Consider the following 27432-nt stretch of genomic DNA (forward strand, 5'->3'; position numbering starts at 1 on the left):
TACCTGGGCAATAGTCTAATTCAGGCAGAAAGCCAGGACATACTTTTGAATCATCTGGCCTTTGTTCAAAGGGTACTGACTTGTCTGGGGTACACCATAAACGAAAAGAAATCACAACTGGTACCCTGTCAGCAAATTATATTCCTGGGAGCAAGCTTGAATACAACTTCCCAGATGGCTTTCCTCACGCCAGAGAAAAGGATTCATTTAACAACCTACTATAAACAAGTTGCCACAAAAACCCTACTATCTGCAAGGCAAATACTGCAAGCCTTGGTGCATTCTTCTAATTCCATATGCAAGGCTGTTGCCATTGCGATTCTTGACATAGCTATAGAATGCTTTGTGGTTGTCTTTAGAATCAGTGGCAATTTTGTTTTCGTAACTAGCTTTGGAACAGTGGCAGTTTTGTTTTCGTAACTCTCTTTAATAACTGGTAAGACTACATAGTAATGCCACAGAACTGCTGCACCCCTAAGTGAATAAGGAAACCCACATCTAGAAACCTAAAGCTATGTGCTCAACCAGTTTTGTCCCATATGAAATGTCTGTTAATAATATCTTTTTTAATCTAATCCTAGCCTTGGGTTTCTCCATTGCAGCAGTTTCATCTCAACATGCATCTCACTCTCAGCAATGACCTCTGCATATGGAATCTCAGCTGGAAAACTTCTTCCTACCATGTGAAATCTATTCACTTTGCATTGCATCTGCTCTAATGTCCTTTTTTCTGTAACTCACTTTGCAGCATTTCCACTGGTTCAGTGTTCTGTATAATTACATCAGTTTTTCAGCTCATATTTCTTCACAACCTGAGTCAATGAGGTTGCACTGCCATCAGTTAACTCCTCTGCATTCTATAGCCCTGGCAGATTTCTTCTAATCATGAATACTACCCCAGATCTCTTCTAAAACGAGGCCACATGGTTAGTGGGTCTAACCCAGACAGCAAACCATAATAAAAGTTAAATAAAATAGCATATTAAAGCATTGGGATGACTGTGAGGTGGGTGAATCTCTCTGGAGCTAGTGGTTATAACTGCTCTTCAGCTGTGCAGAGTGGGGCCTATTTGGGTGTGTCTGTTAAACATAGCCCATCGTAGTAGTGTTCATTTAATATGTACACTTAAAGCCAGTCAACTCACTTGTACCATTACATGATGTCATTACTTAGTACAACAGTATGAATCAGAATACACAGCACCTGTTCCCAAACACATTCCCTACTGTAGCTTCTAGTAACCACAGTAATGAACGGGGCCGTAAAAGAAAAGGCCGTAGCTACTATGCTCTACATTTGTATTAACTCAGAGGTATGGGAGACAACCTGCTCCACTTTATGATGCTAACTGGATAAATAGTATATCTTGTTATACATTGCCTCCCACAGCACTAAGGCATGTATAATCTTCTTATTTTTATTTAAGCCAGATTACACATGTTGGTTCATGGATTCAGAAAGCTGATTAGAATTAATGCATGTGGCGTCTGCTCAGTGCTAAGATGCTGATGTATCTGCAATCTTTGACGAGAGTAGATTAGAGTGCTAAAAGATGAGCTGAATTTGAACAAGTGTTTCTATGTATAATGAGTAGGACCCTGCAGTACAGAGCACTGATGGGAATTATTTAATTGGGAGCTGGGTTTCTAGATTACAGTAAGAAGTGTTATTGCCTTAGAAAAGCAACTCTTCTGCATGTCACTAGAAAGGCAGTTGCCCCGAGGTTTCAAAATGTGCAACAGTACATAAGCGTACAAGCCTTGAGATTTACAGGGAGGTGGAGGTTTATCAAAGGCATAGAAAATGTAGTTTCTCATTATAGCAATGTGAGGCATTTGCAGGTGTTGACTTAAGCATTTCTGAAAGGTGGCTTGGAAAGATATAAAGAAAAGAATGGGTTACTTTCTTACCTACAGTATGAAGGAATGACAGGGACAAAGAATGTAACGATGTTGTTCTCAGATTGTTCTTCTATTGCTCAACCAGGAAAAATGTGATTTTTTTTTCAGTAAACATGTTATGCATTTTGTTATAGGATATCGACCAATTCTGGATGCAATGAAGTCATTTGCTGTGGAGGGAGATTCCAGGCAGAAAGGAACGTTGACTGATATTGAGGTACAGTGCAAAAAAAACACAATTTATTTGACTCTAAAATTTAGCATTAGTGTTGCATTACATTTGTATCAATTTCCATTAAAATTCTTGAACTATAATGATCCTTACTGATGTAATACCAGATTGTTCTGGATATTTCTTTAAAATCCATGTAAATCTATACACCTCTTAGCAGTACTGCAACACCTTAATACATTTCTCAGGCTAAAGTGTTAGTATCTGCTGATTTTCAACACATCACACTAGCATGCTATAAATGCCTTTTAGCCTCTGAGATATGCAATATATGTTGTTTATTTGGCTGCATCCATCTTAATGTTATTACTGAAAGTGAAGTATCTTTCACTCATTTTAACATTGTTGTAGAAGTATTACTTATGGCACCATTTGAAAATATGCTGCATTGAACAACTAGTAAAAATAAACATTGACTTGTAATAGTCAGTTTACATGAATGTACTTGTTTTTATGAGTTCTCTGATAAATGCATGTCATCCATGAAAAATAAATATTTATTTGTGCGAACTACAAATATGCCAGTAAATTTTTGGATTTACTGATGATTAGAACTTGTATACAAGCTAAAGAGGAGGAGAATTATCTGCTCAAGGTTGTAACTACTAGATCTTTAGGGAAGGTAGCTACACAAGTGTTTGCCCAATGGGGCATGCTAGAATGTTGTTGGCCTTCAGGCTGAAGAAGGTAAGGCACAGAGATTGTGGGAAAGCTGTAAAATGGATAGGGGAGAATGACGGTAGATGCTGAAAGAATTAAGGAAGAGTTCTGTGCAAAACTATATAGAAGTTGTATGAATTAGCTGGCAGATCTGCAGGCAAATAAGGTTTTGGAAGAAAGTTAAAGTTGGAATAGAGTAAGTGGGAGAAGCCTTGGTGCTAGCTGATCACAGCATTAGAAGTTTTTCCAGCTGTTAAGGCAGCCTCCCTTTGGGAAGGTCTCTGACCATGATGGAATCTTCCAACAAAAAACACCACAGTTGAGCAAAAAAACCTTTATATAGAAAAACAAAGCTTTCAGGTTAAACACCCTTTCTCAATGTTACATACAGGTTCATTTAAAAAGCAGTTTATATAAGAGCCTAACCCAATCACATGACTAGCAGCCCAAAAGTCATATGATCAACTAACATTCCAAACAAAACTCATAAATAAACATACGCATATACATACAAATTATTAAAAACTTTATATACATTTTACATATATCTAAAAATAAGTTGTATAAAAAATTAGGAGTAACACATTATCTTAATTTTATACACTGTATCCTAGCCAAAATATAGGCTTCAGGGAAACAGCACTGTTCAGGGCTGGTGAGACATCCGCTGCTAACCTAATGATCCACTCAAGTTCCTTTATTTCTAAAGAATTGCCAATATCTCCACCTCTATCTGTTACCTGAACACTATCAATAGCCCTAAATTTGAAACCATGATTCAATCCACATGCATTCATATGTTTATATAGGGCATTATTCTCACTAGCCCTTCTTATCTCTGATGTATGCTCTATTATGCATTCCTTCAATTTTCTGGTTATTTTTCCCACATAAAAGGAAGAGCAGGCAACACAGGTAGCAAGATAAACAACATTATTGGTTAAACAAGTAGCCGATATATGAAAAATAAAGATCTTATTCGTCGTTGGGTGTACAAAGATATGATTTCCTTGTGTATCATTAATATCGTTAGGCATGATATCGCCACAACAACTACAATTATAACAACAAAATGTACCCTTCCTTGCCATGCCACATTGATTTTGTGTATTTACATTAAAATCCTTATAAAATAATATACTTTTTAATGTCCTCATATTTCTATACGCAAATTGCGGATTTTTTCCTAAAATCACTCTAATTTCCTCTGATGCCATTAATACCATCCAATATTTATTGATAATACCCCTAACTAAATATGTCATGGTATTGTAAGAAGTAACATATCTTAATATGCTATCCCCCAATAGAGCACCATCATTACTACCTTCACGTTCTTCACCATATAGAAGAGTAGGTTTATACGTAGTATGCTCAACTGTGGTGGTTTTTGTTGGACAATTTTATTCATGATGGAATCTTTACAGAAGTGTGTAGGCTAAAACTTTACAGATTCTTGTAATTTGGGGATATTGTGAACTACCTGTGCATGTCCCTATTCATGGCTCTCTTATGCCTGGAAAGGACATCCTAATCCAAATGACTACAGATCTTTATCACTTATTACTGAGGCCAAGTTGTATGCAGCATTTTAGCTCAGTGATTACAATGTTACTTAAATATGTTTGCTTATACATTTCAGACAATGTCTGTGAAAGGGTAGTCAAGCTGTAACTGTACAACACCCTGATTAAACTAATCCCATTTGCCCAGAGTTACTTGAGTCCAGATTTTGCAGACCTAATTAGCTTAAAAAGTTATCTCACAGATGGAACGACTTCTAGCCTGTATTAGAGGCTTTTAATATCTGTGCGATTTCTAAAAATAGATGTGCGAGTTATACTGCCCATGGTACACATTTTAACTGAACTTAATGTCAGTTCTATTTTTATGGAGAAATGCACTGGAAAGGAGTTTCTACTAACTCTAGAACCTCTTTTTGCATGAATTAGAGGTAGAGAGGGAACTGCATGACTAGGTCTTCTGTGGGGAGGAGATGACTGTGTTTATGTTTGTAGGTGATTTCTTACTGTTCTTCAGGAAATCTAACCTTGATCACCAGAAATGCTTACATATGTTTGACTTGTTTGCAAGACTGTGTTGACTTAAGGTAAATGTATCTACAATTGAGCTTTTCTAGATAACTGAGGTGCCTAGTGACATAAGGAAGAAAATTTCTACTTTTTCTTGGTGTAAGTAATCCCATGAGCCAGACTGTTACACACCTGATGCAGAACCCTCTCACTGTCCCTTGGAAAGCATGTTATTCCTCAGTAGTAGAGTCGCATGGTACCAAAAAGTGTGATGTGATTTAGTTATTGCAAGGCAACCATCATAAGAGCAATGTCTGTAGTCAAACCAAAAAAAAAGCTGCACAATTTCAAACAAATTCCACCCATACTGGCCAAGGTAGGAAACTCCTTTGTTCATTAATTAAATAAATGACCTTGAGTTGAACTAAGGCCTACTCACGAATTCACATTAACACAAATAGAAGAGTCAAACACCCCTAACACAGTCTTACTTTTCCTGAAAAGGTCCAACCCAGCCAAAACATACTCCATTTTTTCACATACATCCTTAAGAAGACCATACTATGCATAATCAATACACACAAAATCTGATTATTACACACTCACTCGGGTCATTGGACCATAAGTACCAATATGACACCATCATAGTTCATACAGGTGTAAGTAACCTAAGAAGTACCTCACTTGATTATATGAAGAGAGATAACATGGAGCTCTTGGAATATGCATCTCCAGCTGGTATGAGCCTAACAATGAGGAGCATTTTATCTTCTCAAAGGGTGATGCCACAATATGAACAGAAGTTGGTATATTTCTGAGGTGTGCAATATTTGTCACCATGGAAGGAGATGGTCAGCAGACCACACTGCTTTGCCAAGCATGGTATGCACATCTCCCCTTTAGGCTTTTAAAAATTAGCTAAAATTTTGTCCTCCCCTATACTGCCTTTTTTAAGGTAATGCCAAACTGCAAGTACTTCTAACACTGAAAATCAAAACTAAGAAAATGGGAAGGTGTTTACTGCTCAATGCTAGGAGTCTAAAAAAAGAAACTTCACTCCCTAGAACCTCTGCTCACCCTAGAGAATGCTGATGTCTGTGTAATCACTGAGACATGTTTTAAAGCTATAGCGAGCACACAGGCTATACAAGGCTGTAATGCCTTCCCCACATCTGGACCAGTCACTACACAGACAGGGACTAAAGATGGAGATGTCTCAGTTTACATCAAAAATAAATATACCTGAAGGCTGGTCAAACAGGACAATGCAGTTGAGCTTCTCTGCTTTCAAATCATCATAGGCAAAATTTCATATAACTTCCTTGTAAGCTATAGGCCCCCCTGTATGACCCAAGAAACCCATAACTTATATTTCAGGTTATTGGAAACACTCACCATTCAACCCAATACCATATTCATGGGTGACTTTAATTACCCCACTATTAACTGGGACTCTCATATGACACCAAACGTGTAGACACAGAAATTCCTGGATTTTGTAAATGCAAACTCCATGGATCTGATTGTCAATGTGAAGAAAATCAAAAACACTATCATCTGTGTTAGCATGTCTGGCAAGAGATTTGTGTATATTCTGGATTAACTTGTATGGTATGCTAGCTTGTCTAATTGTGAAAATGTAAATATGTTTTTTAAATGTTAAATATTTCCCTGTTTAAAGAATCTGACAGTGTTTTGATACATTTCTAATTGTGAATGTTTGAGAGGGACCTTCTAAAGTACTGTGGAGAATTGGCTGAACAGTGAGTGATGTCATTAGAATGTTCCTAGTTGCCACGTGATTATTTAAATAGCTGATTGACAGAAAAAGAACTTTTTTTCAAACAGCTGACTATTATTTTTTTTATAATAAGACAGTTGAGACTGCAGCTTGTCAAGTGCTGAGCAGTTTTGTGAAGTGCAGTCAGTTACAGTGCTGCGCAGTCAGTGGACACCCATGAAAGAGAATTCATCAAAAACTGTAAGCCTGCCTTTTGCCTTGCTGTTATGTGTTAGATCAGAGACTGTATTCTTTGGTTAGATTAGGAAAGCTTAGTTATTAAGATAGAGTTTTTCTAGAATAATAGACTCCTGTCCTGCAGTTTAATTTTACATTTCTGGTGATTGAGTTCTGGTGTTTATTGAAAGCTATTGATTTACATTCTTGTAATCATTTTACTTATTAAATGTTCTTCATTTCTTTCCATTGTGGCTGGAAATCAGTGTTTTTCTTTAGAGTTTAGAGAGTGCTTATACCTGTTTGATAGTTCCCAGGTCACCTCAAAGGACTGGTCACTTATGGTCAAAGTTATCATTTATTTTGATATTTAAATTTCATAATTGAACACCCCTTTAGAAGGGAATGAAGACACTCTGATTGGTGGCAGCATTACTGTATTATTTTGGGGAATGGACATAGCTGGAAATCTGAGTCAGGCTTTCCCAGAAGTGTTTGGATATGTGAGATTTAAATTTACTTTGAGTGTGAGTGTATCAAATATCTTAAATTGGGATGCATTGCTCTGAAGTGTATAATAAGAAAATACATTTGGGGTGAACAGAGGTATACAGTCCAGTCCCAGTAAAATAGTGTGTGCTCCTGTTGTGCTCTCAAAGGAATGTTGTGAAATATTACTTCTGTTTAAGTGACAGTCTCATATTGGAGTCATTAGTGAGGATTAAAGCTCCTTAGTTACTGACCCAGGATAGTAAGGGATGTCATTTAATTGTTGGCAGTCAGGTGGGATATAGCTGGTGTCAGTCAATATGCCAACAAGGAATGCAAACATACTGGGTCTGGTTCTCACTGATATGGGATAGTGCTGCACACCCCCTAGTGCACTATCTTCTGTGGTAAGATCAGACCACAAAATGGTCTCCTTTAAAGTAAAAATAAAACCCGGAGCCCCAGCTAACCCTGGAATGTTCAGGAACTACTGTAAGACTGACTGGCTTTCTACTATTAAGTGATAACCTGGTAAAATTTCAAGCCCCCATAAACCATGTGAATTCTGCTCCGTACAAGTAACTGTTCACAAAAACCCTATACAAGTGTGTTAATTGCTGCATAGAGGTAGCTGTACCCACCAAGAAGTAGTACAGAACTAACTCAGAAAACAAGCCATTCCGGTGGAATCACAACATCAGCAGTATGATTAACAGACGGAAGAACATCATGGCAAAAGTTTGGAGGTGTAACACCTAGCAGAATAAAAGCACTCTCATCAAACTAAACAAACAACTTGGAAGGCAAAGTGTAGCAAAGCAAAATTGAGGTACATTTGGCCTCCCAGGCCAAGGAAATCCACAAGGCATTATTTAGCTATATCCACAACCTCTGAGGCAATACACAATTGTTTGCAGAGCTCTTTGTTAATGGACCCACCTACACTGAGCCAGAAGATGTAGCATGCCTATTGGAAGACAAATTCAGCTGTAATTTGCCCCTCTCTCCCCCTCAACCTCCCCTCAGGAAAAACATCAAGTGAAATGCCCTTCTTATCATTAGGGAGTAGGTCTTCAATGCTCTCTCTGAGGCCAAGAAAACTGCATTGATGGACCCAGACAATATCCCAGAATGCCTTCTAGATAGCATGAAGCATGACTTATCAGGCCTTCTGGAATTGATATTGAATTGTAGCCTCCAAACAGGCTGCATGCCTCCCAAATGGAGAACAGCAACAGTCATCCCTGTGCACAAAGGTTGGACCCTGGAAGCAACAAACTCATAAGTCTCACTAGTCTCATATGCAAAGCCACAGAAAGAATTGTCACGGAAATGATTAATAATGACATAGGAAACCTCCAGACACTGGACCCAACTGAATCTGATTTCATCAAGAGCAGGTCACTCCTACTCAACCTGGTAAATTTCTTTAGGAAGGTCACCAAAGCAATGAATGAGGGCAAAACGGTTCTCACTGCCTACCTTAACCTGGCCAAGGCATTTGACACAGCACCCCACTCTGGCATTGTTGACAAACTCGAGAGGTTAACTATATCTTTTGTCACCCATTGGATAACCAGCTGGCTCACAGACAGGACCAGGAAATTAGAATTAAGGAATCTACCTCTACAAAGATGCCAGTCACAAGCTGAGTCCCTCAAGGTCTGGACCTTGGACAACTCATTTTTGACATTTGCTTCTGTGAATTCAAGGCCAATGTCAAGGGCCTCTATCTGATAAAAAATTGCAGATGATTGAAAATTAGGAGCAGTCACAGAATCCCTCACTGATACTAATGTTCTCAAGAAAGGGCTGACACAGACAAATAACTTATGTCAAAGCCATCAACCAAAACTAAATGCCAAGAAATACATAATAGTAACCTTTGGGAAATCATCCACCCATGGTAACTATCATATTAAAAACACACTCCTAAGAGTTGACCCAGTAGTCAGAGACTTGGTGACGCACATAGACAGTGATCTAGCCTTTGACCATCCCATCTCTACAGTAATGAGGAAGTCATTCTATTGTGTGCAACTTTTAAAGAAAGGTATGACATCTAGGTCCAATTAGTTCATTGTTCTGCTGTATTCAGCATAACTATCACTGAGTACAGTGCCCATTTTGATATGTACTTAACCAGGCACATCCAACAACCGGAATGTCCACAGAGTTTCTTCACTAAAAGAATGCAGGGCATAAATAATGTATCCTAAGCAGATTGCCTCAAAGTCCTATCCCTGTATTCTGTGTCCTAGCTGTTGAGGGGAGATCTATGCCTTACATACAAAGCATTGTCAGACCCCACCCTAATGGATCTCCTGCATAACCACAAAAAAAGCAGTGCCAGAATTACTAGTTGCAAAGACTTAAAACCTTCCTTAAGATATAATGAGACCTGCTGGAGAGACAGGTATGTATCCCAGAGACTACCCCTTCTCTGGAACAGGCTTCCCTTCCACATAAAGGAGAGTTCCTCCTAAACCATTTCAAATATATCTTGGACAACTGGATGAGGAACAGGAAATTCATCGCTGGTTTGGCACCTATGTCTCTAATGGACACAGGCAGCCTGTAAATGTTTCATCTCCCAGGCCCCTGCTTGTAAATGTTTCATCTCCCAAGCCCCTGCTTACACTTACCAAGGGTATAAAAACTTTTCAGAGATTTGGGATGCATTTCTAGGCTTAGAAAGGTAATTGTGGTCATTAACCTAGTACACACCTATGAACCTATATGGCTAGGTATCTTATGGTTTCCATGATCATGGGTTCATAGGTAAGCACTAGGCTAGCTGCCCTTCTGGGCCATTTTAACCCTAGACAATTTCCCTTTCAAAGGTGAGAATCAAACCCTGTACTTTGCAAATGAGAGGTAGATGCCTAAACTATTATACCAGCCCCCAACACCCCCCCCCAAAGTATCAAGGAACTTCCCCTATTCTTTTTGATGTGTGCCATGGGACGTTTTACATCCACATGAGCTACTGCCAAATCAGGCAGATGGGGCCTTGGTTTAATGTGTCATGTGAAGGATGATGCACTCAGTAGTGCAGCATCCCTCTTGTGCTGCACTGCAGTGTCAGCATTCCATTTCCCTGTGTGGGAACAGAACCCACAGCCTTGTACACCAAAGGCAAGTGTGCTACCTGTTGCTCTACTGACTTGTCTAGTATGTTCCTGTGACTCCCAGGATGAAGCTGCAGCTGGTACAAGATACATCAGACAACCAAACAGGAAATAACTAGTCTAGTTAGGCTTGGCTCTGGTTCATTTGTGGCCTGATACATGCCAAAAGTCAAGGAAGTGAAATCGGAATAGATAACACAGAAAATTCAGTCCATTCAGGATGGTAGTATGTCCTGCTTGGTCACTACATAATTGAATACACTAGGCAGTGCACCTTATCTGATCAAGACAAGCTTTACTGCAAAACCCAAGCATCTAATTGACATTCATCAAATGAAACACTTGGGTAGCAGGGCAAACTGGGCCGCATAGTGTCCAAGTGACTTGGAAGAAAGCAGATATATCCATGGATAAGTACAGCAATTTCTTCCTGTTGATTTTTAAATGTTAGGTGATGTAGGATCCACAGCTTGGAGTCACTCCTGGATCAACTCATTGCATTACCAATTGTGGGCAAGCCTTTGGCAGTCCACCTCATGGCACTGAGCTAGAAATCATATCATGGCTTGTGGAAAAATCAAGCTAAAATTCCTAGATGGGTGGGGTGGGGGGTCCACCCAGGGTAGTACCAAAACAAAGTGAACCAGGAAGCAATCCAGACAAGTAACTGGTTTTACCACTAGGTCATGTGTGGAAACATCAAGCTTGAAAGACAAGTCCAGTGTATACACACATGATTGGATAGCAGTAGTAACAACCACAACAAACTCAAATCCATTTGTAATTCAAAATAATTAATTTACAGGATCCACAGACTCCTTGTTATACCGAATGTTGGAGTAATTCAACATTAACCCATCTGAGATGGTCAGCACTGAGTCTGTGAGCCCCAAAGGGGTAAAAGACAGAGGAGGAAGTGTCATTAATTTGTTCCTGAGCCCATAACATACTCAAATCAGTTGATAACTAAGCACAGTAAAACTACAAAAACTCATGTGGATAACTTTGAGTTTAAAATATTTATACTGTATTGCTGTGCTTTTTTTTCACTAAAACAAATCTTCTGAAACATCTTGTAATACAAGTTAGCATGCTGTTTCTCAGTGCCAGAGGCTGGAGTTCAGTTGCTTCCTTATGTTACTGCTTGGTGAAGTTTAAATATTATTCTCATTATAACGTGGATTTTTTAGGGTACTACTGTTACCTGTTAAATACATGCTACTTTGGTTCAGGAATACTACAGTTTGTACCTGTTTGTATTGCAGAGCATGTCTACCTAGCTGGGTTTACTCTTAAAAAATAGAATAAACCAGCTTGCTAATTAACTTACTTAAATAAATGTAAGCTTAAAAAGCTATGCTGATAGAGGAAGACCCATTGTCTAGGAAGTCTGCCCTATTTATAGTAACTACCCCTGGACATCTGCTGTTCCATTTAATCTGCCCCTTCCCCTCTTCCATATGAAGAGCACCTTCAAACCTGCATATTTTACTGCATACAAGAATTCTGTTCGCCATACATACCAGACGCTAGTAGGATATTCAGGACTTAGTATTTTTTTAATTAGTTGTACATTTTTTTCAGTCTCTTCAGTGCCTGCCTGCTTCCATCATGCCTCTTCTTTCTTTCTTGTTAAACTCCATCCACTTTCTTGACCCGTGACAGTGCATTGTCTCCAGCTCTTTCTCTCTGTCCTTTATTACTTAGTATGTGGAGACTCTCACTTATAATTTAGCCCTTCTATCTTTCTCATAGTTTGGTATCTCTTTTTTACAGGCTCTAACATCCCTCCGTATTCCTGTTTCAAATGGGCACAGTTTTCCATCTAGTGTCTTAAATAGCAGTGAGATGACAGAAGCATCTTTTGAGTTCATTTCCCTGGTTATATATCCAAGTATTTTGTTGGCTTTGGTTACCGTGCTTTCATACTGCTCTGCATGGTTCATCCTCTTTGTGATTGTAATTTTCATATCTGTTATGCCATTTGCCCTTCCCAAAGTTACCCTACCTAGCTTCCTCATTTTCTGCCACATTGCATTTCCTTGTACTTTTTTTTTGAATTAGGTCCTAGCTATCACTTAAGTACCCACACTGTAAGACTCATAACATTTTGGTAAACTATCACTCCAGTTTTACTATTACCAGAGCACATGATGATGTTGCTGTGCATCCGCAGTATGTAGTACGACAGAAATGAGGTAAGTAGAAGTAAAACCCTATGGAATCCCATTAATGACTGAATGTTCCCCTAACACCCCTTGCTCTTAGTCATTTAGCCAGTTTTTGCAATTACCTCTCCATTTTGGGTCTCGCACTCACACCCCTTAACTTCCTCACTAATGTCTGGGTAGCACAGATGCCTTGAGTGAAATCCAAATGTATTATACCCACTGGATTCATTTTGCCCAGCTGTTTGTTGACACACCCAGTAGCAGAAATGTTAAGGCCTCTGCTGTGTAAAGCTATGGTTTTGCATACGGTATTCAGATACCACCACTCTGGGCTGGAAATGACTAAGGAGCCTGCAGTTATCTTGTAACTTCTTAGATCCAACTTTGAGAAAAAAACATTGTAGTCCCTGTATGTCTTAGAAAAAACATTTGAATATTTTTTGAAAGTTGGCCAAAAAATGATGTATGGCACCTGATTGGAAGAGATGTTCAGAAAGAGACTCAGCACCCACCAGCCTCCATGGTGAATTGTGTCCAGTAGTTGATGCAATGTCTTACCTAACACTGTTGTTTCTGGGATGCCTTCTGTGCAAAGTTTGCATGTTCTCTCTACATTCGTGTGGGTTTCCTCCAGGTACTCCGGTTTTCTCCCACATTCTAAAGACGTGTCTGGAGCGTTACTCCCCTGGCCTCTGCTGAAAATAGGCTCATTCCTAGTCGGACTTTCCCGGTCAACAAATGTTAAATAAAATAAATAAATTGTTTATTGACTGGTCAAAAATAATGTTAATGTCTTCCTCCTCCATTAAGCTACATGGTTTCACCCAACTAATGTCCACACCTACTTATACTAACAAATCTCTAATTATTCCTCTATCCTTGATTGGATTCTGGTATTTCACCCCCAGAAATATCACTTCCCTGAAGCTTTTCCTGATAATCTTGGTGACCATTGCCCAATCACAGTCCTCCATTTTACTCCCCATATGTGTAGACCACATAAGATCAATGCATGTCACAGGTTAACAGACTTTGACTCCAACAAATTAAACCGCCATCTCTAGGGATCAACTGGTCATTCCTCAGACAGTTACCCCTTGATGAAGTTGTGTTTGAATTTAACAACATATTCCTTAACATACTTAACTGTCTAGCCCCTTTTCGCAATGTTAGAAAAAAATCAGTCATATCCCCCTGCCTAACAAACCCCACCCACTCCCTAATGGCTGAAAGAGATAAAGCTTGGAAGCTCTGGACTAAACCCAAACTCCCCTCCCACCTTCAACTGTATAGACAACTACACAACCTGGCTAAGAAAGCCATCACCACTGATATGAGAAACTACTACTCAAACCCTCCTGAGTCGCACCTAAATAACCCAAGGAAGTTCTGGCATACTATTAATCAAATTCTTCATCCAGGCACCCCCTCCTCACTCCAGCCCAGCCCTACAAATACACCTCTTCAAACTGCCACTAACTTCAACTCCTATTTTATAGACATCATCAGCAAATTAACCAACCTTCCTAACTCCATCACCAACTGTACCCTACCCACCAACTGTCTTAATCTCTCCAACATCTCTTTGACCTTCTCCATAAATACTGTGTCCACTAACTACATCAAATCCCTGCTTCTTAAACTAAAGCCCTGCTCCCCCTCAACAGATGGTCTCCCTCCACTCTTTCTCCAGAAATCAGCCAACTCTTTTGCCCTTCCTATTTCTATTCTCATTAACCGGTCCATTACTGAAGTTGAAGTCCCTACTATTTGGAAAAAATTCTACATCCTACCCATACATAAAGGTGGCAATTGTACTGAATTCTCCAACTTTAGGCCCATTGCAATTCTATCACCTCTCTCTACAATTTTAGAAGTCTACACAAACAAAGGAAAGTAAATAATGTGGGAAGAAATAGCCAGGGAATTGTTATGGCTAGGCTTGTATAGGCCCTAGGGCTGATAGCCTAGTACCAACCTATGAACCTATGAATCCTACAACATCTCATACAAAAAAATTTAATTACCCCCACCCAACATGGCTTTCGCCCAGGTCATAGCATCTCTATTGCCCTCATTTCCTTCATTAACACCATCTCATAAGCTAGGGATCAGAATACATTAGTCTCTTACCTCTTTCTCGACATCTCTAAGGCTTTCGCACTGTCTCATACCCCCCTCCTTTTAAATAAACTCTCTGAACTAAACCTATTTACCTCTACTATTTCCTGGTTCTCCAGCTACCTCAGTAATCGCTTCCAATCTGTTAAATGGCTCTTGATCTCCCCTAAACTTCATATAAATATGGGATTCTCCAAGGTTCTATACTGGGCCCACTACTATTTAATATTTTCACCAATCAGCTATCAACCTCCACACCTTTATCATCACTGGTTCAATATGCCAATGATTCCACTGTCGTCACCATTGCCAATTCCATCTCTGATCTACATACTTCAACTCAAAACTCCTTCTTTTCTATTGAAAATTGGCTCAAAGAGAACCACCTAATTCTAAACCCAAAGAAAACTAAACTTCTGCTCTTTGTCCCTAAAACTATGAATCATCTTAAACCCTCTGTCTCTAACTGTTCCCTTAACAATACATCTATCACAGTAGAAACTCACACCAGACTTCTTGGGGTTATTATTAATGATCAGTTGAAATTTGACTTACACATTCTTAGTAACATTAAAAAAAAAAAAAAACTTGGACTCTTCTACAGGAACAAAAACTTCTTATCCAGTAAAGCCAAGACAGCCCTAGCCATGCCTACCTACTCCCAAACCTCCTCTATGGCTCTCACATTCTTACCAACTTACAAACCACACCTCTCTAAACTAGAGTTCACTTACAATAAGGTGGCCAAATTTGCAGCAGAACTCCCCTACCATTCCCATCACTGCTTAGCACTTAGGAAACTAAACTGGTTAGAGTTTCACCACAACCTTCTCCTCCCACAGCTTTAGATAATTCATTCTATACTGAACCAGCCTTCTTTCTGTCCCAGCATTACCTCTGTCATCTCCCCCTACTCCCCACTAAGAACACTTCAGAGCTCAGAACATGTCCTCACTATATACAAGTCAAAAATCAAAATTGGCAAGGACCTTTACAGCTATTCTCCAGCTGACAGCTGGAATAAACTTCCTTTGGAAATTCGAACTACTCAACCTAAACCCCAGTTCAGAAATGTTGTAAAAAAACTACGTAAGCAATATATGGCTATGTCAGTGCAATCATCCCCCTGACTGACCTTATTCCTCTCTGCCTTCTTGCTTCACATTCTTCTTTACACACATCTCTTCACTCCTTCTTTTTCCACTAGTGTTTCACTTTTTAGCTGAACTTATGATAAATGTAAATTCTGCTGATCTTTGTAAATTTTTGACTGTCTGTCCCACCATGATGTACTTATTCTTTTTATTTTCTTTTATCAACTATTGTAAACTCAGCTTTATTTTATCCTTGGTAACTGTTGTTTATGTAACTATGTATTGTGTCTATGTTCTTCATTAGTCATCTTGATATTTATGTGGAGCTTTTCTTCCCAGGCCTTCACTGAAAAAGGGCTCCTGCCCAGCTGGACTAACCCGGTCAACAAATGTCAAATAAGTAAATAATAAGTAGGAAATGTAAATGGTGTATGTAGATCACCTCTTAAGTATAATTAAATTCACCTTTCTGGTAACCTGATGCAGCAGCTAGGTGAAGTTGTTAAGAGTTTTGCCAGTTGCTGTTCTACAGAGTCTAATTTTACATTCTGAAGTAGAATCCTGCACCAGTTTTGAATGTAAACCATTTAATATACTTCTCATTTGAGAAAGCAAGTATAATTAAAATGGCATGTTAATGAACGGTAGATGTACTTCATACTATCACTGCTACAGTAGGCTAAGCTAATGAGTTATATTCTGCAAGGATATAACAGCTGGCCAGCTTCCAAAGCTTCAGGGCACCTTTCTCACACCCACTCCATTAGTCAGCTTGAGCTGAGCTGATTAAAAAGACAGGTTTGGGTGCCAAGCCCTTCAAAGCTCTCCAGCCACCAAAGAGTACTCCTCTGAGGCTTTTGAGGGTCAACAGTCTGCTTGTGATGTTCCCTTGCTGGGCAGATAAAGTTCTCTTTGGAGGAAAAAACTTCCCGTTTTAAAAATGTGTGTGCTAATAACACTTTCCTGTTCAGGAAAGTTATTTTAAAGCTATGAGTTTGTGTTTTAATGGACTAGCACAAGACTGTATTGTACTTTTAAATGGGAGCGCCCTTTTTTCCTGTCAGTTAAAAGTTTAAATTATTTAGAATGCATTATTTCTGTGGAGAAATTGTATTTATTTCACTTTTTTGGAGCTGGCAAAGTGTTGTAAAATGCTTTTTACTGTGTCTTTCTTTTCTGTGAAGAAAGTGACTTTAAAGTTTTACACAATTTTGCTGCTTGTTTTCCCATTGAAAGAGGCACCATTTTCGGCTTGACCATGAAACTGTCAGCCCCACGGTCGGTCCTTCTTCCAGCCACAAAAAGAAAAAGTTAACCAAGCAGCTTTTGCCACCATAGTAGGCTAGCAGTTTGCTTCAGCTATAGGTTGGTGACTGCTGTGGCTATTAGCTGTACCTCAGATCATTCTTCTTTCACTCCAGATCCCTTGAGCATAGCAACTACAGCCACTGTGGACCAAGGGACTCAAAATCTCTTTGCTACTCCAGTGATGGATTTATTTAAGACCTTATAGGACCAAGGCAAGGTCATGAAAGACCTTAAACAGCTATTTGTCTTTCCCATTCCTAAGTTTCAGAGGAATCATCATGCTAAAACTGCCTTTATTTGCAGACAACCTCATCAGCCCTCGAAAGGTAAGACAGTCCCTAGGTTTGTTTTTTTATGACAGACCAGCTCAGATGCCTAGCCCTCAAAAATCTTCCTTTCAGGGCAAATCTTCCTCTAGCTGACATTCTGCCTTCCCTGCCCCTCAGCCATGTTCCTTTGCCTCTCAGACTTTCTCTGTCACTTCCTGTTTGAAAGAACCCAGGAGTCCAAAGTAGTCTATTGCCAGTCATCCATCAAGGGTATTTCATGGTCTACAAGTCTCCTCCCCACTTCAGATCAACTTCTCCAGTTTTCAGAGCTGTTGCAGGGTTTACTAGAGCAGGGCACTATTCAGCCTGTCCCAAAGCCACTAAGGGATACAGGGTTTTATTCCAGGATGTTTCTGATCCCTAGAAAGGAGGGGTCCTGGAGGCTGGTTGTAGACCTTTATTTTTCTGAATCCTTTCCGTGTATGGTACTCACCTTCAGGATGCGTTCCCTCCAGTCTAGTTTCCCCTCTTGCTTCCTCAAGCCTTCCTAAGATCTTTGGATCTGAATGATGGTTACTTTCATATTCCCATTCACCTTCTATTTAGAAAGTATTTATGTTTCTCTGTTTCTTCCTTTCATTTTCATTTCTCTGCTTTGCCCTTTAGTCTTTCCACAACCCCAAGGGTATTCACCAAGTTTCCGGCTCCAGTAATACATTTTTGTAGGCTTCAAGGAGTACAAGTATTTTCTTATATGGACATTCTGCTCCTTCAGACTCCCTGTCCTTCCAGACCTCTGCAAGACCTGCATTTTACCAGGATTCTGTTGCACAGTGTGGATTTCACCATGAGTCTCCAGAAGTGTGCCCTGTCCCCCTCCTTGGATCCCATCGTCCTGGGATGCAGGATTCAGACTATTTCAATTATGGCATTTCTACCTGCTCCCAAGGTAAGTCTCTAACAACTTACTTCCAGTTCTTGCTTCTCGTGTATCATGCCTGAAAGGAATGTCTGAAGGCTGTGGGGTTTATGACCTCGACCATCTCCATGCTCCCTTTTGCCAAGCTTCACAATGAGGAAGTTTCAGTGGTAACTGTGGTTGGTGTGGCCTCAACATTGCCAGCTGCTGGAGATGTTCTTCGTGTTTCACTGTTGCAGTCCTCACATTTGTGTTATCCCTGTCAGGGTAGCCCTCAGTCGGCCTGAATATCAGAGGTGTAGTATTTCTGCATCAGTTGCTGTCGCTTCAGGACTGATATCAGGTCATCCGTAATATAAAGCAAGGCATCCGACGCCATTACACCAGTCTTTATTGCCAAGGAGCCTGAAGCAGCAGCAGTTCGGCATGATTGCCGTCGGCCGCTACCTGAGTTTCATTTTCCAAATTCAAGCTGAAGTCTTCTAAAGCTAAGTACACCATTAGGGATCCTTTTTCCTTGCTCTAACTGATGTCAGAAAAAGTTAACAATTGTCTTGCTTGTGGAAAGCAAATGCCACTCTGAGTCTTTCATTCTTACTGTGTCCCTCGCTGTTGTTTTTGTGCTTTGTTCAATGCCAGAATTATATGTCGTTGGGCCCTTATTGTAGCTACATATTTTCACTCTCAGTCCTCAAATTCTGATATGGCTTAACTAAGCCATCTGACAGCAGATCTTCTGAAGAAACGTAAGGATAATGACAGAGACAGACCGCACAGGTCCAAACCTACCGACACTTCCGTTAAGCTAGTCATCAGTTCTTCGGTCCTCAGTGAGGTGCTTTTGCAGCCCCTGATGCCCACTTCTTTGGATTCACAGGCTGCTACCGAGACCATTTCAGAGTCTGCTGCAAAACTCATCGACTAAGGATCCTGCAGATGTCTCTACCTTGGATGGGTCCGGAGCCACTGAGCACTACCGATTCTCAACACAGATCGATGACTTCTTTTGAGTCTACTGTTCTTTCGAAAACTACCGAGTTTCTAAGGCCCAGGGTACAAACCACACCCAAGAAACTGATGACCCAATCTCAGGCACCTGCTTCCTTGCCTCAGTCTCAAATGCTTAAAATGGTGGAAGACCTTATAATGCTGATGAGGGGAAGCCAAGCTACCCCTTCCAAAAGAAAAGATTTGTCCCCTGTAGTTTTATCTGAACAGGAGTCCAATGACTCTGATGCATCTGAATATGAAGACCTGCAACCCCTCTCTGCTTATGAGGATTCTGTTGCAGAGGAATCCATTCCTTCAGCCTCTCCACCCAAGGACTTTTCCTTCAGGGAAACCCTACATATCTTAAGGGAACATTTCCAATGGGAATGTCAGGACTACCCTCAGTCTAAAAAGAGACTCAGAATTCTTAGATCTTCAACAGCACAGACCCTTGTCCATTCCTCCTGTCCTTGATGTTGTGGATGATGTTTTCATGGAATCTAGTTTAACTCCTGACACCCTCCCTCCTGCTCCCAGGAAACCTGACAGGTATTTATAGAGTCCCTGACTCACAAATTTCTTTTCAAAATTCCTACTGCTGACCCTGAGGTTATTTCTCAAGGGCCTAAAGGGATTAAAGCAACCTCTGCTAAGAATCCCACCCCCCTCAGATAGGGATTCCTGAGCACTAGACAGATGGGGTAAAAAAGTATACACCTCTGCTACTCTTGCTGTCAGGGCACTAAATTGTCAGTTCCATATCCTAACATTTCTGCAACATACCATGGAACTCCTCAAATAAAAGATATAATCTTTTCTTGCTTATGCAGAAAATAGAGTTGCAAGAGTTGATGCATTCTGCAAGTCAAGTAACTAAGCACACCTTGCACTGTTGTTTTGATGCCCTAGAAGCATCTTGCAGGGCAGCAGTTACTGGTTCTGTCCTTAGAAGGCATGCTTGGCTTAAGGAACAGCCCTTGCCAGACCACGTCAAATCCAAATTATTGGATGCACCCTTGCACAAAGGCAACTTATTTGGCACCAAGGCAGAGGAGGTCTTAAAAAAGATGGAAGAAAAAGCTAAATCTATGCAGACAGTTAAGGATTTCCTGCAGGTCCAGCCACCCAGGTTCAGTAGGCATTGCCCCTCCAAGCACTGGTCCTTTCCTGCCCCATCCAGGTCTTTTCAGCCCAGACCCCAGGGAATGCAGAGATCAAAGCAATGGAGTTCCTCCAAAACCAGGGAGTGCTAAGCCACCCCCTCATGGTAAGAACTCACAATGACTCTCCACTTCCACCCCCTCCCTCTGCCCACCTGCACTTGCCCCTAGGAGGAAAACTCTCCTTCCAGGCAAGTACCTGGGCCACCATTACCAACGACCGCTGGATCCTCAACATAGTATCCCAGGGATACAGATTTTCTTTCCACACTCTACTAACCTCAAACGGGTTCCCAGATCTTCCTCCAAACCAGTGGGCAGAGGCCAGAAAGCAAGTCCTTTCCCTGCTCTCTATGAGGGCAATAGAGCATGTTCCTGCAGAACAGATAGGCCAAGGTTTCTACTCCAGGCTCTTCCTGGTACCCAGAAAAGAAGGTACATGGTGCCCCATCCTCAATCTATTCATTCTAAACACCTTCCTGGTGATACCAAATTCAAAATGCTCACCCTCTAGCAACTACTACCTATGCTCTCCAAGAATGCTTAGTTAGCCATCCTATACTTAAAAGAGGCCTACCTCCACATCCCAGTCAGGGAATCGTGCAGGAAATATCTACGTTTCAGGGCCGGATCTCTGCACTTCCCTTTGGCTTATCTACTGCTGCCAGAGTTTTCACAAAATGTCTGGCTCCTGCCATTGCTTTTTGCAGACAAATAAATATTCAAATTTACCCATACTTAGATGACTGCCTAATTCAGGCAGTCAGGAAAAGCTGCTCAAGCACCTAGCCTTTGTAAAGGCCCTACTAACCTCCCTAGGGTACACTATCAATGAAAAGAAATCCAAACTAGTACCCACCCAAAAGATTATATTCCTGGGAGCAAGCCTAGATGCAGCATCCCAGATGGCATTCCTTACACCAGAAAAGCAAACTTACCTGACAGCCTATTTCTCTCAACTAGCCACCAGACCCCAGTTATTCACAAGGAAAATCCTGCAAAATCTGGGGTTCATGGCATCTTGCATTCTACTCATTCCATTTGGCAGACTGCATATGAGGAAACTTCATTGGTACCTAAAAAGCCTTTGGTGTCAACACTCTCAAGACCTGGAAACTCGTATACCACTGATACCTTGCCTAAGGAAAGATTTTCTATTGTTGTCAGCAGCATGTTACCACAACAAGGGACTACACTTCTCACCACCACATGGCACCCAGGTCCTCACCACAGATGCATCAAACTATGCCTGGGGTGCATACCTGGACGGCAGGTGCATACAGGGCCAGTGGAGCCCACATTGCATACATCTGCACATCAACAAAAAAGAAATGTTAGCTGTTCAGCACGCATTGACAACTTTCAGGCCCCTTCTTTCCCCAGGGGCTCTACTGATCAAAAAAGACAACACCACTGTGATGTGGTATATCAACAAGCAGGGAGGGACTCGCTCCTACCCTCTTTGCAGGCTCACCATGACCCTTTGGTACACAGCCTCAGCCATGCAACTACACCTGTTAGCACAATTCCTGCCAGGCTGTCTAAATTCTCTGGCAGACAACTTAAGCAGAAATCTTCTGGACCCACACAAGCGGCAGCTAGACCAAAAAACCTTCACCCTAATAACTCAGAAATGGGGCACCCCAAAGGTCAACCTCTTTGCTTCCCACTCCAACCATCAGCTCAGGAAGTTCTGCACCAGGGAGCCTCACTGCAGGGCCTGGAAAGTGGATGCCCTAAACTTCCAGTGGGTCAACCTCTCGGTCTATGCTTTTCCCCCACTACCCCTCATTACCAGGGTACTGATCAAAATAAGGGAGGAAAACCCGAGGATAATTCTAATTGCTACAGACTGGCCTCACCAGCACTGGTACCCACTGCTGTGCAGCCTGTCCCCTCTGCCACCATGGCATCTCCCTCAGATCCTAACCCAGAGGGAAGGAGAATTCATGCATCCCCAATAATTGCAGACCCTCAATTTGGCAGCCTGGCTTATTCCCTGACCACTGAACAAGCTGTCAATCTCAGTAAACAGGTTCTACATGTTATACGTGAGGCCAGACTCCCTAGCAATAGAAAGTCTTATGCTGACAAATGGAAAAGGTTCTGCACCTGAATCCAGGCTAAGGGAGCTGATAAGGCACAGCCCTCCCTACCTTTCATCCTGGATTACCTACTTGACCTGCTACACAGTGCCTCTGCTATCTCTGTTCATTTCAACATTGAGCAACCACTTTTCTCACACCTTCTCATCAGACAGCTCCTTAGAGGGGCTAGCAACTTGAGGCCACCCATAAGAGCACCTTATCCCAGCTTGGGGACCTAAACTTTGTGTTGGAAAAGTTCATCCTGCCTCCCTTTGAACCTGCAGCTTCAGCAGAGTTAAAATGTCTCTGTTGGAAGACAGCCTTGCTTCTGGCCATCACTTCAGCCAGAAGAGTATCCGAGCTACAAGCACTCATGTCTGTACAGCCCTTCATCATCATCCATGCTGACATGGTGTCCCTCAGGACTAACCCATCCTTCGTGCCAAAAGTGGTGTCCAGTGTGGCTCACAACCAATCCTTTCATTTGCCCACCTTTTTCCCTAACCCACAAAACAAGGGAGAAAGGATACTACACTCTTCAGATGTGCACAGACAGCTCAGATTCTGTCTAGACCAGACTAAATCATTCAGAAAGTCTGATCAATTGTTAGTCAGCCTTGCTGCAGGAGCAGAGGGCAAAGCCATATCCAAGCAAACCATTTCCAAATGGATAGCACACTGCATTCATTTCTGCTACAAGCAACACAGGAAACCTCCCCCTAAGGGAGTCAGGACTCTCTCTAACAGAGCAGCCTCCACCTCTGGAGCTTTCCTCACAAGAGTCCCCACCAGGGACATCCTGAAGGCTGCAACGTGCACATCTGTTCACACCTTCACCAAGCATTACCACCTGCCTATCTTCTCCAAATCTAGGGCAGGCTTTGCCATTGCAGTCTTGCAGGGCATCCTAGCCAGCCTCTAGTCTTCTTGACTGCCTCCACCCTTTTCCTCAGCTTTGGGAATCAACCCAAATGTGATGACTGCAGCAGTGAAACACGAAGAACATAGTACTCAAAAGGCTGCTGAAATACCTCACAAAGAGGATTACTGGCCTCAAACAAATGCCCTACGCAGACTGTCTCAAAAAACTCCAGCTTTACTCTGTCGCATATCACCTACTCAGAGGCGATCTCTGCCTAACATACAAAGCTATGTCAATCCCAGAGCTGTTGGACATGCTCCACCTAAAGAAATCCCAATCCCTCTGAGCTACACGTTCTAGGGACCTAAACCTTGTCACAACAATAAACAGAACATGCTGGAGGGATAGATTCCTGTCCCAGAGACTTCCCATACTCTGGAACAAACTACCTATCTATAGCAAACAAAGCTCCTCATTAGCACTCCTCAAGAAAAATCTTGATGATTGGATGGGAAATGGGAAATTCACCCTGGGGATCACCTCTATGGCTCTGCTCGACAGGTGCACAGGAAAATAATTTTCTTGGGTGGTGAAAGCCAGGTACCTTTTTGGCTAGGCTTGTATAGGCCCTAGGGCCAATAGCCTAGTACCTACCTATGAACACTTACCATAAGTATAGATGTTTGAGTGTATTCACTGTTGCAGTCCTGGTTTCCCTCCCTCCATCCCCTTTTCTCTCTCTCTCTCTCTCTCTCTCTCTCTCCTTACAAGGAAGTTTTTGGTATTTACTTTCTACTGGTGGAATTCTTCCACCATATCCTGGCTCCCACTTGGGGGCTCCTGACAGGGCAAGAAAAACTAATGTAATGGCGTCAGCTGCCTTACTTTATACTACTGACGGCCTGAAGTCAGTCCTGAAGCGATAGCAACCGACGCAGAAATACTACGCCTTTGGTATTCGGGCCGACTGAGGGCTACCCTGGCAGGGGTAACCCAAATGTGATGACTGCAACAGTGAATACACTCGAACATCTACATTTATGGTAAGTGTACACAACTGTACTTTTCCAGTTCCCTTACTTCTTTGTCTAAAACTTAAGCTACAGTGGTGGATTCAACACATATCTCTCAATCCAAGCTTTCCTTTCTATCCTCCTGCTCCATTCAAATTCTGTAAACAGATTCAAATCAAGGATGGGGGTCTGCTGCAGCAGCATGAAGGTTCAGGGTGCCTGGCCCCCCTCATCAACAACTTGGTCACATCAGCATCAAAGAGGTTCAGGCCCTTATCTTAGCTCTCCAGGCCTTCCCCTCCCTTTGGTCCACATGCCCTTTTAAGTTTTTCTACAGACAGCACTACAGATGTTGTCCTATCTCACCTTCATTCTTACTTGGATGATCGGCCCACGACTCAGCCAAATACACAGCTGGAAGTCTCAAACTTGTCTCGTGGCAAAGTAGGTATCCCATGATGCAGTGGTGCAACTCCCCAGATCTCATTTGCCGCTTTACAAGGTTGGATGTGCTCTTCTTGGCCATGGCTAAGTTTTCTGTGTTTTACATTTTTATTAGCTTAGGATTTTTACATTAGATAGCATATTGTGTGTTGTGATACTTCCGCTTTAGTGTGTAGATTAGTTTATCTCCTTTTTCTGCTGTTTTGTGCTTTTTGGCTGTCATATTTTTTCACAGGCCTGCACTTGTATCCCGTTGTTAATTATTGTAGCGGTGCTTTATTAAAATACCTGTAGTGCTGTGTTGATGTTTTTCTACTTTCTTAGTTAGCTAGTTAGTCACTTAGCTCATTTAAATTGGAGAGCTAATTGCCCATTTTAGTTAGAGGGCTAGTAGTGTTAGTGTATTCTTTCTTTCACTTAACCTGTCTAGGTCTGTTTAAATTAGAGGTCTTAGCTAGTTTTTCTAATTATATTTCTTAGATGGGCAGTGTTTAAGTTAGTGTGTGTTTATATTTCTTATAATCCTTTTAGGACCTTCTTTTCTTCCAATCATGTCTAAAGACACTGTGGAGAAAGAGCATAAGCCTTCGGGTTTTAAAAAAATGTCAGAAATGTACCCAGAATATGTCAGTTACAGATGGACATGTCATTTGTGTATATTGTTTAAGAGCTATCCATCTCCAGGAGAATTGCACGTTGTGCCACTCCTTTAGTGCATGTGTGTTACAGGAGAGGAGAAACAAGTTGATGGTCAAGAGGCTGCTGATACCAACTTTTGAGGAAGCTGTGCAGAGCGCTTCTTCTTCATCCTCTTCTTCTTCTAAGAGGGGCAAACTGTCTAAAAGTCCATTTCCTGTCTCTTCGGCTCTGTCCGAGCCTCCAGAAAAATTCCCAAAAATTTCTAAGCCATCTACTTCCTTGGCTCCACAGGCCTCGGAACCGACGGAGGTAATCATCATTGACAAACCTGGTTCTTCAGCCCTAAGGTCTTTGGTGCTGAAAGATACAGTGTCTCGGAGCCAGTCCATTGATATTCCACTGGTCTCCCCTGCCTTGAGATCTCCCATTTTGGAGAGATCTCATTCACTGTCTCTATCCTCCAGGTCCACTAGGAGCCTATCTGATGATGATATGGAACGAGTGGTGTGCAGACTCTTGAAGTCGCCGACACAAGCTAAATTGTTCTTGGCTCCGACCCAACAGGTCTCGGAGCCTTCCAAGACTATTTCATCCACTGTTGTTCCTTCTCAGAGCCAAGCTGGATCTTCGGAGCCAGAGTGCCTGGTACCACTTACTGTAGAACCGTCGGTCCTGGAACCCCTTCAGAAATTATGGAACCGATATCTGCTCCGACACTCTTGATGCCATCTGGGATGTCTGAGAGCAGAGGTTCTCTGGTTGGCCCTGAACTTCTTCAGTTCCGAGCCTACCCCTTGGTGCGTCGGCTCGGGTGAGCTTGGCTCGTACATCAGCCTCAAACCAGTCTCTCTGAGGCCAGGGGTGTCCTTTGTCTCTGCGTGGGAGTCACCTGACACTATGGAACCAGTCCCTCGGAGGCCAGACAAGTTTTTGTCAGCCCCAACTTGGAAATATTTTCTTACAAAAGGTGTACCTTTAGATGCTATGGTGGTGGCAGCAGCCACCAAGAAGGAACTTTGAGACATCCTCATCTGTCCATCCTCCGAACAAAGATTCTCAAATGATGGACAGATGAAGCATGTCTTTTCATCAGCGGCTTTTACATTCCGATCCCTAAACTACCTCACACACTTTACAAGGCTGCAAAGAGATCTCCTGAAAGAGCTAGGAGATGCTCTACAAGGTTTATTAGTTGCAGGGGTGACTCAGAAAGTCTCCTTCTAGCTATCCACCTTAAATTCTATCGTCAGCTCCTCCATAAGACTGATATCTTATGCAGCGGATGGAGAGAGTAGGGCAGCAGGTTCAGGAGTTTCCTTGAGGAGAGACTCCTGGATGCGCTTGTGTAATTTTGCAGAACCTTTTAAGTCTACCTTTACTAACGCCCGATTTGATGGTTCCTCACTGTTTGGATCCAAAGTAAAAGACACACTCACCATATGGGAGCAGGAAGGGAAAACTCTCTCTGCCGTTGGAGTACGTTTTTCTTTACCTTCACGACCTTATGCTAAAGGTCAGAAGAGTGGAAAATGTGGTTCAAAAGATCCCATGGAGCTTTCCAAGATGCACAAGGTGAATTCTTCCCCCGGGGCAGAGGGGGAGGCAATAATGATAGACATCATCCTAGAGGCAGAGGGGGTCTGCAAAACCAGGGTGACCGTGATTCCTTTCACGGATGTCCCTATCAGCGCTTCTGAAAGGAGGCCCACCTGCTCTACTCTGGAGGCAGTCAGGGGACGTTTGTCTTTGTACCCAGAAGCCTGGCAAAGTATCACAAAAGACAAGTGGGTACAATGCATAATATCCAGAGGATATTCCATTTCCTTTTGCCACCCTGTCCCACAAATCAGAACAATCCCAGATGTTCCACCCAATCTAAGGGCGCAAGCAACTATAGAAATCCAAATGTTGCTGGACAAAAGAGTCATCCAAGAAGTGCCCACAGACCAAA

At 41.8% G+C, this 27432-nt stretch overlaps 1 protein-coding gene across 1 annotated transcript in view; it reads left to right on the forward strand.

Moving 5' to 3' along the window:
- Positions 1-27432, forward strand: part of LOC122795855 (xanthine dehydrogenase-like) — a 5725158-nt gene that overhangs the window by 861652 nt on the left and 4836074 nt on the right. The window contains exon 6 of the mRNA XM_044064255.1: positions 2037-2119. Coding sequence (XP_043920190.1) covers positions 2037-2119 — 83 coding nt within the window. The remainder of the gene's footprint in view (positions 1-2036; positions 2120-27432) is intronic.

Source organism: Protopterus annectens, chromosome 2.part2 (assembly GCF_019279795.1).
Source record: "Protopterus annectens isolate FY-2018-M chromosome 2.part2, PAN1.0, whole genome shotgun sequence".
Classification (NCBI taxonomy): domain Eukaryota; kingdom Metazoa; phylum Chordata; order Ceratodontiformes; family Protopteridae; genus Protopterus; species Protopterus annectens.